At 35.3% G+C, this 16,687-nt stretch overlaps 1 protein-coding gene across 5 annotated transcripts; it reads left to right on the forward strand.

Annotated features, from left to right (window-relative positions):
- Nucleotides 1–702: 702 nt before the first annotated feature.
- LOC109085628 (low density lipoprotein receptor adapter protein 1-B-like) lies at nucleotides 703–14,373 on the forward strand. Of its 5 annotated transcripts, none has more exons than XM_042776785.1 (10): nucleotides 703–1,157; nucleotides 8,951–9,093; nucleotides 9,180–9,292; nucleotides 9,819–9,933; nucleotides 10,249–10,321; nucleotides 11,261–11,350; nucleotides 11,453–11,568; nucleotides 11,695–11,729; nucleotides 12,718–12,749; nucleotides 13,699–14,373. In XM_042776785.1, the coding sequence occupies exons 1-10, from the start codon at nucleotides 1,073–1,075 to the stop codon at nucleotides 13,743–13,745; spliced, it is 849 nt and encodes a 282-aa protein (XP_042632719.1). In that variant the 5' UTR covers nucleotides 703–1,072; the 3' UTR covers nucleotides 13,746–14,373. The 5 variants fall into 5 exon arrangements, with proteins under 5 accessions (XP_042632719.1, XP_042632720.1, XP_042632716.1 ...); XM_042776786.1 differs by having other exon boundaries at nucleotides 707–1,157; nucleotides 11,261–11,356; nucleotides 11,468–11,568; XM_042776782.1 differs by lacking the exon at nucleotides 12,718–12,749 and having other exon boundaries at nucleotides 712–1,157.
- Nucleotides 14,374–16,687: the final 2,314 nt, after the last annotated feature.

Genomic DNA, 16,687 nt, shown 5'->3' on the forward strand with positions numbered 1-16,687 from the left:
TAATAGAACAATTTTTTAAAAAATATTTTGTTTCAGCTAGTTGCTAAGGCAGCATTTATCATTTCTGATTAAAGCTGAAGTACTTAAATAACTCACACTAAAAACTAAAATGTAATAAACCATATAGACAAATAAAAAAAATGGACAAACCCATCAAAATTACAAAAACAAAACAAATTAAAAAAGAAAATATAAAAATGAAATGAAATTAAAAAATACTATAACAATGCCTTAGAAACATTATTATTTAACATTATTATTCACACTAATTATTATTATTTAAATAAAATAAAAACATTAAAATGCTATAAAGTACATGAAAATAAGAAATCATATTAGTTTTTTTATTTAGTTATTTATATATATATATATATATATATATATATATATATATATATATATATATATATATTTTTTTTTTTTTTTTTTTTTTTTTTTTGCCTCCTCAATATTATTTTTGATTGTTTCCAGGTTTCTGTTAATTAAATTCTGTTAATATTTCTGAAATATCGTACCTAATATAGAGGGATATTATAGTGGAAAATAATGGCTAATTTGATTTTATAATTTCATCGAAACAAGCCTCAACAGAGGATTATTTCTTCAACAGCCGCACGAGGGCGACAAAGATGAGCTCAGTAGATTCCACTATGTTCGTGTCGTTTGTCTTTCGTGGGAAACGTGGACGGTGTCGTAAACCTTATGAATGTTCACTCGTCAGGCGTTATAGGGAGGAATGAACACATTTCGGCGCACATACCAAGTTCCTTCACACAAACCCGCTGTCTGTTAAGACGCTTTTGATATTCGCGGGCGCGGCCGTTTCAAAAAGCACACGTGGGAGACTTCCAATAGATAGTTTGACGCCGTTGCCATGGAAACAGAATCCTTGCGCCGCGTATCTTGAACGTCATTTTGACTGACGGACGAAACGCCGCCCAGGAGACGCGGAGGCTGAAGTATTCCCACAGATGTCGGCGTCGACACGACAAAAACAAAGTTGAGAGTGAGAAGGTGTAGTTCATGGCCAACAGCAGCACCTGAAGACGCCTCTCCGCTCATAAACCTCGCCATGGATGTGCTGAAATCAGCCAGAAGGGCTTTTATTCGCAGCCCCAGCCTGACCAAACAGTCCCGGGGCTCAGGCAAACACCAGAGTGAGTATTTGTGTCAACGGCGAGACTTTTGTTTGGGGGTTTCACGGATTAACGTTACTAACTCGCGTGTTGTCGATCCGTTAACATGTAAACTTGTTTTTTAAGCACGTTTAGTAATGCACTCAAAAGACTGCGTTTTCCCTAATAGTTGTGAAGCTGTATTAGTAAGTTTGTGGGTGAAATGTGTTTTTAACTGGATTTTGATTATAATTTATTTTAAAAAAATCTGCAAAAGTTGTTTAATGAAAGACAGTGATAAGTATTGTCACCTGTCGAAGAGATTCACAGCCTTCATGCGATACTAGATGTTTTGGGGTTCATTAATAGTTGACTCCGTCTCAAAACCTGTTGAGCTACCCATCTAGACAGCAGTAATACCCAAAAACGCTGTCTAGATTTTGAGAGATGGCTTTGCTGGAGCACGGTGCCTAGACTAGCATGTTTTCATCAGCCCTCAAACCCCAAAACATTTTATTTTAGCAAGCTTTTATTACAAAATGCAAGTACATACTTTCTTGGACCAGGAGGCTGGAATGTGGGTATGTTCGTCTGAGAGCTGCTCTCTGACACTCTGTAAAGATCCTGAGATATTCCTGCACCTCACTGACCTCCTGTAAGGCATTCTGGAAAAGCACATGCAGAGGCCCACGGTGCAGTGGTGTTGACCTTTATACATCTTCCAGAGAGATAACTAAAATGTTAATATTTTCTGTGTCTCTGAGGGCTCCTCTGACTCTCTTTAAAGTTTTAGTTGGATACATCCAAAATATTTAGGAATATTTAGCTGTGCAGAGTGAATTCTGTGAATAAAATACAATTTTGACCAGTAAGGCCCACTATTGATTTTAAAATGTAACTTTGTCTCAGATTTACTGATCTACTGCTTTATTTTGGTGTTGGAATAAAAAAAAGATAATGTTTTAAAGAGATATTTTATTTGATCAAAAATACAGTAAAAGTAATATTGCCAAAATTAAATACAATTTAAATGAACTGTTATTTGTGTGTGTGTGTGTTTATATATATATATATATATATATATATATATATATATATATATATATATATATATATATATATATATATATATATATATATATATGTATATATATATGGGATGCACCGGTTGACCGGCCATAAATCGGAACCGTCCGATTTTTGTAAAGTAGAACTTGCATGCACTTTTGAAAAGCCAGAAGTAAACTTCAGTTCTGTATAGGATGATTATTTTTTTTTTACCTTAAAATTACATTGACTTAATTTGAATTAAAAAACACCTGCTGTAGCATATTTGTTTTACTCGCACTAAACATTATTTGATTCAACATTTTGGAATAATTTATTTACATAGCCTGCTTTGGTTTTAGTTTCACTGGAAATACCTTTTTTTCCTTCTTTACACCAAATTTAAAAACTAAAACAAATACTGAATGCTGATTAACCCCTTAACTGTCACTCACATTTTTGAACATAGACGTGAAAGTGCATGATCCAAACTCATGAATGAAAACATTCTGTAACAGTAACATGATTTTGATGTACCATTTTCATGGTAATGCAATGTCTGATTTTAAAATGGTTTTCTAAGGATGAATTTTGAGATTTTTTCAATTGATATATCATTTCTGATGATTTCTAAAGTGTGATAGAGAAAAAGGCTATGAAGAAGACTTTTTTTTTTTTTAACAAAGGTCAAAACACCTGTTATTATGATGTAGATTTTTAAGGTGCACTCTTGTCATAAATTAATCTATTACTTTTCCTACATAATTTTTTAACAAAAAACAGTCATAAAATATCTATTTGGGAGTCTTAGACCTTTCCAACGATATATAGTTTGTCATGATTAGATTAGGATTTAATTGTAAAATAGTGAAGTAAATTTAGGCATCCCACAGAGGGGACGGGTGACAGTTAAGAAACATCTTTGTTTGGATTATTGAATGTGTGTTGTTTGGATTGTAGAACTATGCAGTTGTTGCCTTTAATTTCACATGGTGACAGTTAATGTTTTCATTTAAGGCCAGTTTTATGTAGTTTCAACCCAATTTAAAAATAAAAGCTAAATGCTGATGTCTGTACCATCTATGTTTGTATTAAATGTAGGCTTCTTACTGTGCAGTTACTGCCGTTAATTTCAGATGGTTACAGTTATTGTTTTCAATAACCAAAAGACAGTTTGGCCTGTTAAATCCCAAATAAACATCTTGTTTATGTATACTTTCCTTCTTTCTTGTTTGTTGCTTAAAGAAAAAAAGAAATCGTTATTGGAATCGGCCAGTTTGCTTGTAAAAAAAAAAAAGAAAAAAGGTATCGGAATCAGCCATGAAAAATCATGATCGGTACATCACTAATATATATGCTTTATTCCTTCAATGGTAAAGCTGAATTTTCAGCATCATTACTTCAGGGTCACATAATCCTTTATAAATCAATCCAATATGCTGATTTCAAGAAACATTTATTATTATTATTATTATTATTATTATTATTATTATTATTATTATTATTATTATTATTATTATTATCTTCATAATCAATGTTGAAAACCATTGTGCTGCTTAATATTTTTGTCTGGACCATAATGCATTTTTTTTTTTTCAGGATAAATAGAAATGTGAAAATAACAGCATTTGTTTGAAATCAAAGTCTTCTCAGACATTATAAATGTCTTTACTCTCACCTTTGATCAACTTAATGCATCCTTGTGGAACTAAAAAAGTATTAATGACCCTGAACCGTTGAACGGTAGTGAATGTAGGTTGATATTTTTAAAACGTATCACTTATAAATTATTGAATATGTGGGCAATTAAGATTTATATCTATATTATAGATCAGTGGAAAATACCCATTCAGAGATTGGTCTGCTCCTCACCGCTTTAAGTCGAACACACATAATGCTGTCTGCTGGACTAAGCGCACTCATTGCTGCGTGTACTTATGATTTTATTTTCACCACCTGCGAACACACGAAGAGCTCATAAAAGGCACTTTACCTCCTCGTTGCTCCACATTTGCCCTCCGCTCAATTTGTTTTGGATAGTACCGCTCGTTCCGCGTCGTTAAACCATGTCGCATAGTGTCGCATCTTGTCATTACTTCCTGTTTTTGGTTCATTCAGAAGTGTTTGGTCCATGTTGCATTCATATTTCATTCAAACTGCTCCAGAGTTTGTTTGGAAGCGGACCGAGACCCATCTTTTTAGCAGTCTTGGTCCACTTGTTTGGTTCGCACCAGGGTTCGGATGGCACTGTTCACACTTACTCAAACAAACCGCATTAACAGAGCAATCGCACCAGGGTTCGTTTCAATCGAACCAAACATGACAAGTGTGAACGCACCATAAAACCATTGCTGTGATATATTCAGAATCATATTTCTAATTATTTAATAACTGTAATTTAATTGCTTTAAAAAGTTGTTGCAGTTTTGCTCTAGGGGGTCTCTGATGGTTAATTGCAGAGAGACCTTATTAGAATGAAGAGAAGTTGCCTACGACGGTTTTGTGAAAAAAAAACATGATGCAGTGCCAGCAGTGTGATTTTGTCAGCATCTGAAATCTGTTTCCTTCTCTTTGGCATCAATCCTGGACTAGTCTACAAGTAGGTACTTGTTTGCTGGCAGGATCTGAGCCATTCTAAGACACATTTTTTTCAACAAAGACTTCTTCAAAGTTGCAATGGACAAGTCCATAGCAGAGCTTTGAAAGCAGGTGAAGGGCTGACCTGGTCTTTACAAGGGCAAATATTTATTTTTTTTCCCTTTAGTGGGATCAGAAAGTTTGCTGTGCATTTTCGTTTCCCTTTTAATTCTGTCTTGACTCCACAAAAGCGGCTTTGTGTGTTGGCTGAGAGCTGCTTATCTGCATGACCTGGAATACAAGAAGTCTGCGAGTACATGGTTATGATGGTGTTCATAATTCAGTCACAGTGAAGGCTCAGGCTTTGCCAGAAAGGTAAATGTTTCCAACATCAGCAAGCTACCAGTGTTTATAGGTTGTTCTCTCAATGGGTGAGTGATGGAGAATAAGACGCAATTGTGTGTTTAACATTCTTTTGTTGATCTACTGACCTACTTAGCTACAATACAGACTTCAACTCATTTCACTCCTTTTGGAGGAATGCAAACAAAGATCTTTTTTTATTTCACTGGGTTGCAGTTGTTTATTTTGTTCATTTTTTAGGATTGTGTATGTTCCCTCTTTAAACCAGTGGTTTTAAACTGGTGGGTCATGACCCAAAAATGGGTGGCAGGTCTGTTCTGAGTCTGACATGGTCACGAAAAAACAGTGGATCAATGTCCATGCTAAATTAAATGAAAAAAATTGAGTTTAACCAGGTTTTTAGAAATGTGATCTTTATGGTCATGTTGGTTTAGAAAAACTTCAATACCATTTAAAAAAATAAAAAAGTAACTAATTAATTAACTAATTAATTTAAATAAAAAATATCATGTTGTGCCATGAAGTAAAAAGTTATTTATTTATTTATTTATTTGTTTATTTATTTATGTTTGGTTTATATCTTTTCCCGCATGTCACATAGCAATGTTTTGGTGGATGAACACTTCAAATTTTAATATTTTTATTAATATAATTATTTACAGTTAGGATAGCAAAATGAAAAAGCGAATAGGCTTATGAACTTTTAATTGGGAGGTTTAATAATGATTCACCTTGTTATAGTTCATAATTGCTTTTCTTCCTTTCCCTCTTGTATGTCAAAAAAGAGATACAAATAATAAATGATTAAATAATAAATATATAAAAAAAAAATCTTACATGTGAGTGTACACATCATCATTATTTTTCAAAAAAACTTTTAAATATAATTTTCAGGTAAAACATTTTTTTTCTTTTTTCTTTTTTTTTTCTCCTTAAATGATTGGATCAAAAATAAGTAATGATGGTCTACAGTGGCCCTGTCTATGATATTATTCCTTTTTTTTTCTTTTTTTTTCTGCATCTTGGTTACACAACATAACTTTGATTTGGTTGATGAAAGTTTTTTAGATATTGTTTTTTTTTTTTTTTTTTTTACTGATGCAAATGTGAATTGCATCTTAATGTATTTTTAATAGGGCTGTCAAATGATTAATCGTGATTAATCACATCCAAAATAAAAGTTTTGTTTACATAATATATGTATGTGTACAGGGTATATTTATTATGTATATATAAATACACACACATATATTATATATTTAGAAAATATTTACATGTATATACATTTATATTTTTATATTTTATATTATATATAAATATATTTAATATATAAACATAACATATTCTTCTTAAATATATACATGCATGTGTGTGTATTTATATATACATAATAAATATACACAGTATACACACATATATTAAGTAAACAAAACTTTTATTTTGGATGTGATTAATCGTGATTAATCATTTGACAGCCCTAATTTTTAATGAATTTAAATGGAGAAGAGGAAAAAAAATAGGGCCTTATTGACCCCAATACTAAATGTAGCTATTCAGAAATAAATGTGACTAATAATTGTGCACAGATAGCAAAATGAATGCTTATTAACTTTTAAACAGGATATTTGATAACGATTCACCTTGTTATAGTTTATAATTACATTCCTTCCTCTTGTATGTCTCATTCAGCTATCTCCTCTGATCACTTCTCATCAGAGTGATCAGAAATGTCCTTCTTGCTGCTCCAAAGTCATGTGCCTGAACAGAGAAAGTGCATAGCTTGCAGCGAACATGGCTGCATTGTAATGAAGAGAGAGTTTTTATGGTGTTTTATAGTGGTGAGATTTATCACCCTTGCCTCTGGATCTTTGGTGTGTCGGTGCCCTGCACATACTAAAGAGGCAGCGCGCCAGGGAGACGTCCAGCAGCAGCAGCTGTTGAGCCTTTTCCAGGCAGTCCATTTGATAAAAGCATTAGATATCCACCTCTAATGTTTCATAAGGAGTTGTGTGGGAGTAGAAGCATGAATTAAGACTTACTAGGGAGATCTGGAGTTTTTTAAATTAACTTTTTTATTAAGATTTGTTTACAAAGCCATAGTTTCCCCAAATAAATTATGGTCAGTTTAGTTGTTCGTCACAAACACAGAATAAGTATGATAAATCTCTAATCTCAAGCTTCTCATTAAAATGCCACCATCGCCTGCGTCATCTACTTTTATCTGCATTTCTATTGAAGTAAGAATGACTTCCTGTTTCTGAGAGTGCTGTTATTTTTCCACTTTTTTAAATATAAACAAAAGGACATTTTTTTTTTCCTCTCTATCTGGCCAAGATTGAAATAACTCCCAACCTTACCATGACCTCAGAAAAAAATAATAAGTGCACTGTAATCATATCTAGCCAAACATCCAGAGTTGAGTTTCTGATTTTGGAGATTGGAGGCAGGCGGTGGTTTGGGTCACTCCACCCTTGGATGGTTCTCCAGGGACATGGTTAAGACAAAATAGTGCTTCCCCCGTGATTAAAGGCCTTTGGGTGTGTCACTAATCAGTATGTCACCAGGGCTGTATTATTACACCCTTTTCTATCTCTGTGTCTGTGAATTACCCTGGTTTTATGCTGGGGTTGTAGAGCATCGTCAATAATTTCAGCATGAATTTCAGGAGCTGTGGGAAAAGTAATGATGTAGACCCCACAGCTTCTCAAAGTGATTTAAGGACACTAGAAGTCACTCATCGGCATTTCAGTTACTTTGTAATGATTTGATCGTCTTTGGTGTGACTGGTTTTGTTTATGTCACATTAGAGCTATAAATTTTGCCCTTGTCGTGACATGTTTTTTAGTCTGCTTTGTTTTCTGTCGGCTGTGGCAAAAAATCAACAATCACTTTCTGAGACAATGATTGACTATTTCCTGTGCTAGTGATTCCTGTAAATATGTATAGTTCATTGAACATGTGGTACAGTAGCTTAATGGTTAAGCAGTTCAGAAGTTTTTATATCTATATATATTTATAATCTTTCTATTTTTTTTTTTTTTTTCATTTTTTTAGTTTATAATATAACATTTAAGTGGAATATATAATTTAATATCATTAATTAGGATCATATAGAAAATTAACACAATAGGATGTACTTTGACTTGAATACCTGTGTTTAACAAATCTGACTAAAAAAAAAAAAAGTTTTTTTTTTGGCTTGGTGCCTTTGTGTTGTAATTTCCAGAATTTGTCTGTGGGGATTTTCTGAATTTTAAACAAAAGCGATCAGGTGACTGCAGGAGCAACAGGTAGTGTTACTAGAGCCAAACATGTGAGTCTCAAAAGAAATAATGAGTGTTTATTTGAGTGCATCTCAGTTAATGGATAGCTGAAACAGCTTAATGTGTTGTATTCAGATTGGGAAATTATGCAGATTGTAAAAGTAGAAGTGTTGCAGGTTCACGTTTTGTAATCGCATTTACATTTTATATAATTAACACATTCTTGGCATCAACATTACAACTAAAAAATTGTCAAAACTAAGTATTCAAAACACATGCTAAACTAATACAGTATATATGTATTTATATTAGTCAACCTAACCAAATTATTCATCCCAAGGATGTGCAGTTGGCTAAGCTAGCCTATTTTTAGTGAAGATGATCTGAGAAAAGGCACTTCAGGATAGAAAAAAAAAAAATGATGCCAGAAACACTGGTTCAAGAAAGACACATTTTAATTTCTTGAACTTATCGTCTGCTACAGCTGCTCCAGACCTTTGACTGTTTTCAATCAGCCCTGGAAATAAGGATGTACAGAAGCATATTCACTCTTCACTCCATTCGTCTTTTCTCCCTTTGGTTCAGAGCTCCCTGAGAACTGGACTGACACGAGAGAGACTCTTCTGGAGGGAATGACCTTTAACCTTCGTCATCTGGGCATGACTCTGGTGGACCAACCCAAAGGCGAGGAGCTCTCAGCTGCTGCTGTCAAGAGGATTGTTGCCACGGTGAGTTCTGTCATTTGACATATAGCTCGGATATGACTATATATCAGTGAGACCCCTAAAACAACCCTAGCAACCTTTTTTGTTAGGCCAAAGCCAGCGGAAAGAAACTGCCTAAAGTGGCCCTGAAAGTGTCTCCTCAGGGAATCGTCCTGTGCGACAGTGTGTCCAACCAGCTGATTGAGAACATTTCCATATACAGGTGACTCCTCTCACATTCACCTGCCTGTTAAACATTCACTCTCTGTGCAGCTGTACCACATTAAACCACGAAAGGAATGATTTCTGCATGCTTCCTCTTCTGAGAAGTGAGTGTGTCTGACCTACACTGGAGATGATTTATCCTGCCATCCAGTGTTTTACCACACACACACACACACACACACACACACCTTTGAGTTTCTCACTAGGGACATGTGAAATACAGCATGCTGCAGGAGACCAGCAGTAGTTCCCATAAATCTCATCTTCACAGTTGGATGTGCTTCAACTGAGCCTACTATCTGCACACACACACACACACACTCACTTCCTATATTTGATTAAAGAAAAACAGCAGCCGTCAGTTCTTCAATGTATAACAGTAGTTCGAAAAAACAGTCCTTGAAATTCCAGCACAGACAGCTGCATCTACTCCATATCCATATCTCTGCAAAACATTGTTTCTGTTTACTCAAAACTGACTGAAAGTCCTTAACTCTGGTCTGTATTATGACCCTTTCCTGCAGGATATCATACTGCACAGCTGACAAGATGCATGACAAAGTGTTTGCTTTCATCGCTCAGAACCAGCAGAATGAGACGCTGGAGTGCCACGCATTCTTCTGTGCCAAACGGAAAGTGGTGAGTGTTTGATGATTTCTTTATGAAAATCTTCAGTCACCACAAAGACTCGAATGGAACAAAAGGAATCAAACAGAAGCATGAAGAAGGGGGACAGCGTTTCAGAATAGCTGACTAGATTACTTTGTGTCTGTTGAAGGACAGGCTGTTCTTTAAAGCATAGCACTTCATCCGTCTGTTTAAGGCTAGATGCTGAGGGTTAGATCGTTATGTTAATGTTATATCAGTAAGTTGTTCTTGAGCGTATCATGTACAGATACTACAGTCCTCCTCCTTGTCTGACTGACTCGTTGTTGTCCTGTTGTGTTCTCTCAGGCCCAGGCAGTCACGCTGACGGTGGCCCAGGCCTTCAGAGTGGCCTTCGAGTTCTGGGAGGTTGCCAAAGAAGGTACAGAGTGTCATATCTCTCTGCCGAACCATGTGGAGGTCGTATGTAACTGCAGTGGAAAATAATTTGTCACTTTGTTTTGAAGTATATGCTCTCCCGATGGGGTCTTTGAGAGCACTGAGGCTGTCATGATTGATTATAACAGTCAGACCATTGCTCTGTTGCCTTTTCATATTATAGAAAAGGTGGACACACACAATTATTTTATTTGTATATTTGGTGAACAGAAGCCAGTCAATGCATCACAAAGACATTCCTTGAACTTTACAACCAAATTTTCTAAAATGATGTGACCAGAATACAGCGTAAAATGAATACCTAAAGGAATGGAAAATTTGCTAAATTAAAATTTACTCACCAAGATGTAGATAAACCACTGATAAAAACATAACTATAATCCACAAGTAATCTGCACGAATCCAGTCTGTCAATTAACATCTTAGTGAAGCTGAAAGTGGTGTGTTTGTAAAAAATAATTACTTTATTACAACGTTTTTAACTTTAAACTTGCTTCTGGCTAAAATACAAATCATCTCATCTGAATCAAGAGAGAAATATGCACAGATCAAGCACAGTTTACAAGTGAAAATGGTTCTAAACAAATATTTTGATGTGAGAGGACAACAGGGGACGGACTTTTTCACTGGAGGAAGCGTTATGGACCATGGGCTCATATTTTGGCCAGAAGCAGCAGTTAAAAGTGCTTTAAGTCAAAATGCCTGAATAATGCACACAGATTTTCACTTCACAAGAAGTCGTGAGTCGTGTAGATTATTGTGATGTCTTTATCAGCTGTTTGGACTCTTTCTGAGCAAAGTGATTTTTCTTCACTTTGGGATGAACTTTTCTTTTAGTGTTCAGTGAAATGTAAGTATACCTGTTACCTGTTTCATTTTATGGTACAGCATGAAATTAATTCATGTGTTGCTCTACTTTCAGAGAGAGAGAATCATGTGAAATGGGATTCAGCTGGAGAGGCGTCCAACAGCTCACAGTCAGAGAGATCGGTCAGCCTGAACAGCCTGAAAGGAGGAGGTACAAACTCCTTAAACTCTCTGTGCCTACTATTGAATTATTATTTTTTTTTTATAAGGGTGATTGTTCCCTTTAGCACTTTGACATTAATGGGCTGTGTATGTATTCTAGCAGTAGCTACAGAGAACCTGTTGGACATTGATGATTCCTCATCTGCTGTGGTAAATGTGGACAATCCTCCCGAACCCAACAACAACAGCACCCCTCTATGGGTAAGATCTTGTACTTGTACAATCCTCTGTGTGAGACTCACATGGAGGATTCTTCACGAGTGACTGCTGACCATTATCTTTGCTCGTCTTGTTACAACTTGACTACCATTTTACTCCTCTTCTCAGGAGATCGATGATGGTCTGGAAGAGGCTTTTTCAAGGTATGAGGCACCCAAAGCTGTTCTTATCTCCTCTCACAAGCTTCTGTCTCGTCTCAATCTCTTTTCTATCTCTCCTCAATGAGGGGCAGGAAGGGCAAATCCTTGTGAAGTGAGCTGCATGTAAAAAGCATGCTGATAACCTCTCGCACATCAAGATGATCTCAAACTTCTCTACAAACTTTGTGTTTGTGTTCTCAAAGATTGTTGGAACGTTTGAAATATTTATTTTGGTTTGCTACTTTGCTCCGCGTAACTTCCTGGACTTTTGATTAATCATCCAGAGCAACTGAGCAAAGGCTCTTTTCCCATACTGAAGTCTCATGAGACATATTTTCTCATTTTATTTGTTTATTCTTCACAGAGCCAAGCTAAAGCTTTACTTAACAGTAGTTTGCTCTGCAAATGTAGAGTTGGCCTTCAATGATTTATTTCTGATGGCATATAGATGACAAACCTGACCTGAATATTTGTGCTTTGAGTACAAATGGTCTAAATTTTATTTGATTAAATCCACCAGACAGGCTGAACATGGAATACTTGGAAATGTTTCCTCAACAACTCTCTTATTATTATTTTTTCTACTGTTTTTGTCTACTGTTGTCAGACTTATAATGGTTGCTATGAATAATTGATAATGTAAATAAGAAAATGAATTGTGTATAATAATAATAATAATGATGATAATAATAATAAACTATTATTATTAATGATGATTTTTTTTTGTAGAACTGAGCAAATAAATTAGAATAAATACAATTTAAATTAAGTAATTGTATATAATGTGTGTGTGTGTGTGTGTGTGTGTGTGTGTTTAATAATAATGATAAAGTAGCTAACACTGCATTTAACCTTTCATGTCTATTGGAAGATTAATATCAAAAACTCTTTCATGGTTTATCACCTCCTTTAAAATAGAACTGTGTTTCTTAAAGGGGTACAGAGAAACGTCCTGTGGCCCTTGATTGTTGTACTCTCCCTTTGTTCCTAGCTGCAGTTTGGATAGCTATGAGTACTCTCCAGGTAACAAGTACAGGTCCAGTCCTGTACCAATCCAACCTAAGTTAAACTTCCACCCGCTCCATATCCAAATCTGTGTCCTGTTTATATACTGTCTGTCAGTCTGTGACATCATCCCCCTCCCCTGTTGTCTTCCAGAACCCTGCCAGCTTTCACTGATCAACCCAACCAAATTAGCATCCTGGGCTGGTACCGACCCAACACACAGATCTGATTGTGAATTTGATGGCAGGGTTCTGCAATGATCCATATTTAATTGCAATGTGCAGGACATGGTGTCTTGGAGATTTCCTTTCCTCCTAAATGTATTGTTGTTGTTTTTTTACATTTAAGGATTGTTTTCTTCAATATCCCATCATTCTCAGTCTAGCTAGTTTATTTTTGTTTTTATCCCTGAACATAACGCTTAGTTAAAAGTGTAATATGATTACATTGTACTGCATGTCTTCTAACCTTACAAATAAAACCATACCAGTTGTTAGAATAGTAAATAGTTGTTAACATAGCTACCAACCAAATGTGACCTTTAAAGGAATAGTTCAACCAAAAAAAAAAAGAAAATTTCCTGAAAATGTATTCACTCTCAGACCATCCATGATGTAGATGAGTTTGTTTCTTAATCAGAACAGATTACTGTACATCACTCGCTCACCAGTGAATCCTCCAAATCTGTTCTGATGAAGAAACAAACTCATCTTGGAAAGCCTGATGGGGAGTTAATTTTCTGGAAATTTTAATTTTGAGGTGAAGTATTCTTTTAATGAAACTTTAAGACCCATATGGGCAATTCCAGCATTACAGATGAGACGAAATCATGGGGTTCATTTATATTTTTCTGTAGTTAGGTTTACATTTTAGTGGAATTGCCCATATGTTAATCAAACCTGTACATCTGCATCACTGAAGAGTTTCAGCTTTTTCAGGTGACATTCTTCTGTCTCTTTCCTCATAGACTTGCTGAGTCTCGTACTAACCCCCAGGTCCTGGACATTGGGCTGACGCCTCAGGACTGGAACTCTGAGACCGATTGGGACAAGACCAATGGAAACGCACCAAACGCAGATGTGCTCTTCAGCCTCTGAGCTGTAGTAGATCTGGGAACCTCATGCAGGAGTCTGCTGTCAGTTGAGAGGGCAGCACACTGGTCCCTCTCGTCTTGATCATCTGCTCCGTCACACCAAAGCAATAGCAGATGAGTCTATTTTTGCAAAAAAAAAAAAAAAAAAACTATACTGTGCCGTGAGTTTACATGCTTTATTTTTATCAATCCAAATGTATACAGATTAATGTATGTAGATACCAGAATCAGTATTGTTTTCATGTATGTTTATCATATAATATATAACATTGTGTATATTCAGGTATGCTATAGAGCTACTTTAAAGTCTAATCCTGTAGTTTGCTGCTTTGAGATTCATTTATCACCACAATTCTCTTCATTAATGATAACATGGAAATTAGCATTAATTTCACAGTACAGCTTGTCTTTAGCATCTTACGATGCCTAGGAGTCATTTCAGTATTTACAATTTTTTATAAATCCAGACTGTATATGATTGTTATAACACCCAAAGGGGCCATTTAATATTTCTCTAAGAAGTATAATAAAAGTGTTACTATTATCTAAGAATTTATCTCATTGTTATTTATTTTAATTTGTATCGTATGTGTATTTCATTATACAGTATTTCATTATCTCATTATCATCATCCTCATCATTATTATTATTCCTTAAAATGTCATTATCGGTTACATTTTATTTTATAATAAAAAAATATTGTATTCATCCATACTCTAAACTACTTGTCCTATTTAGGGTCGTTGGGATTATGGAGAACATTATTATTACATGATGGAGATATTATTGCATTACATTAATATTTAGCTTTAATAACTTTATTCATGCAATTTTTAAACATGAATTTGTTGCATTGCTACACCATCCATTTAATTCAGTCAAAAAGCTGATAAATATTAAATGATAAAATATGAAGATTAAAGATTTTTAAATTTAAATAGGAAATCATAATACTACATTAAAATTTATGTAAACTTGTGTCCATCCAATAACTACATTCTTTATCCTAAAACAGGATTTTTATTTTTATTTTTTAACTATTTTTAGTCACCAGGAGAGGGCATCATTGCCTTTTAAATTTCTCTGGCTCTTTATCTCCATTTTAGTCCTTTGTGTGAAATTGTGTTTTTGTGCATGAGGTGGATTTTTCACTTTTTCTATATTCGTCCCAGATGGCACAAAATGCACTTGACACATGTAGAGCAGCTGCAGCAGAGTCTATTTGAAATGCCACAGGAGAGATGGTTCTTTAGTTTACTGAAGCACAAATAACACATCCCTGTACTCCTCTCGAATGACAGTTATTATGGCGGTGGATGGCAATATATTGGCAAGAGGACCCTATACTTCACCTGAAAACCTCAGACCTGTAAATCAAATCCCAAGAAAGTCTTACTGAGAACTCACTTGATATTAATGCAAAACAGATTTAATATATTTCCCGTAACCCATGAGAAAGCTTTTCTTAAGTATACGTGTGATTTTGTTTGTCAACATATCCTAACTTGACCTTTGTGCTCCTATAAAAATGGATGCAGTTTTCCTGTATCTTTTGCTTCAGCTGATAGAATCGAACCCAAGCGGTTGATTAGCGTGTGGCTGTGTGTGTTTGTGTACATGTGAGGAGTCAGGTGTGCATGTGGGCTGAATCGTGTGACGCAAAGTGCTGAAGAGAATCCTTGACACACATACACGCACACACACTCTCGAACGAAAACGTGGCTAAAAACGTGTGGGAGGCTCAGAGCTTCAGAAACCCGGCTCTCCTCTTGTAGTTCTCCTCTCATGCACACCGTATACTCTCGCCTGACGACTTTCCCACAAACTTCATTTGCATTCGAAATTGCGTGAAATGTTCAAGTCATATATAATGCAATTCTCTCCTTTTCTGTCTCTCGTCTATATATTGGTGAATTGTGGGTGAAATGCCATCGATTTTGCCAAGGTCTGTAGTTCAGAACAGATGAAGCTTACGCTTTACAGCCAGTAAAAATAGATTAAACCTAAAGGGCAGAAAGTCAGGAGCTCACAGGCATCTGTACTCGCAGGGCTGCTGTCTGTGAATGGCTGATGGGATTTTGCTTACACTTTAAACACCAAGGTTGAATAAGATGGATGGGTTTGATCACAGAGAGTTGTTCATGAAATGTGTGGCCCATTACTTTTTACTTTATTTTTTACTTTAGAAGCTATCTTCTATAATTCACTGCTCAATCTAACTCCCATCCTTTGTCTATGTTTGACCCAGATGAATAGCTTGAAAAGTTTCTGCTGAAGGTCTTTAATTTACGTCAAATGGATGAGATTTCTTTCCGTTCCAGATTTCTTTAAATTACCATAAAACGTTTTTTAAAAAAGTCAGTGAAGTGTTATTTCTTCATTAGTCCATGATGGCTTTTTTGTTTGGAAGAAACAGTTTGGAGAAAGTCCAAAATTAAGCCATCAGGATTTGATTGTTAATTTGATGAGGCAGACAATGTTTTATTGGTATTTTAACCACAAAAATAATGCACAATTTGGTCCCAAAATATATTTGGATGGTTAATTTATGAATGTCACTGCATTAGATACAAAAAAACAAATGAGTGGCATTTATTTGCAAGAAAACACTTTTTAAGCTAACAGTTTTAAGTCTTTTTTGCACTTTGTGGCTGTGAAACATGTTGTCACTAATAAAAAGAAGCAGTGCGAGTGGCAAAGTATTGCTTCTGCCGTCAATTGTGTCATTAGTTAATTAATGTGATGATCTACACCTGTGGTTTCTCTGTTAGCACACCTGTGACAATTTCAGGAGAACTGACTTCATACACTCACAGTTGTTGTTTCTCTGTTAGCACACCTGTTTCTGGAAAAGGAGTGGTAT

The sequence above is a fragment of the Cyprinus carpio genome, chromosome A19 (assembly GCF_018340385.1).
Source record: "Cyprinus carpio isolate SPL01 chromosome A19, ASM1834038v1, whole genome shotgun sequence".
In the NCBI taxonomy this organism is placed as follows: Eukaryota; Metazoa; Chordata; class Actinopteri; order Cypriniformes; family Cyprinidae; genus Cyprinus; species Cyprinus carpio.

Bases quoted from the DNA above. Each gene is read 5' to 3' on its own strand.
- LOC109085628 (XM_042776782.1), top strand. From the start codon at position 1,073: ATGGATGTGCTGAAATCAGCCAGAAGGGCTTTTATTCGCAGCCCCAGC. The intron at 9,934-10,248 runs GTGAGTGTTTGA...GTGTTCTCTCAG, and splicing joins TCTGTGCCAAACGGAAAGTG to GCCCAGGCAGTCACGCTGAC. The intron at 11,569-11,694 runs GTAAGATCTTGT...TCCTCTTCTCAG, and splicing joins ACAACAGCACCCCTCTATGG to GAGATCGATGATGGTCTGGA.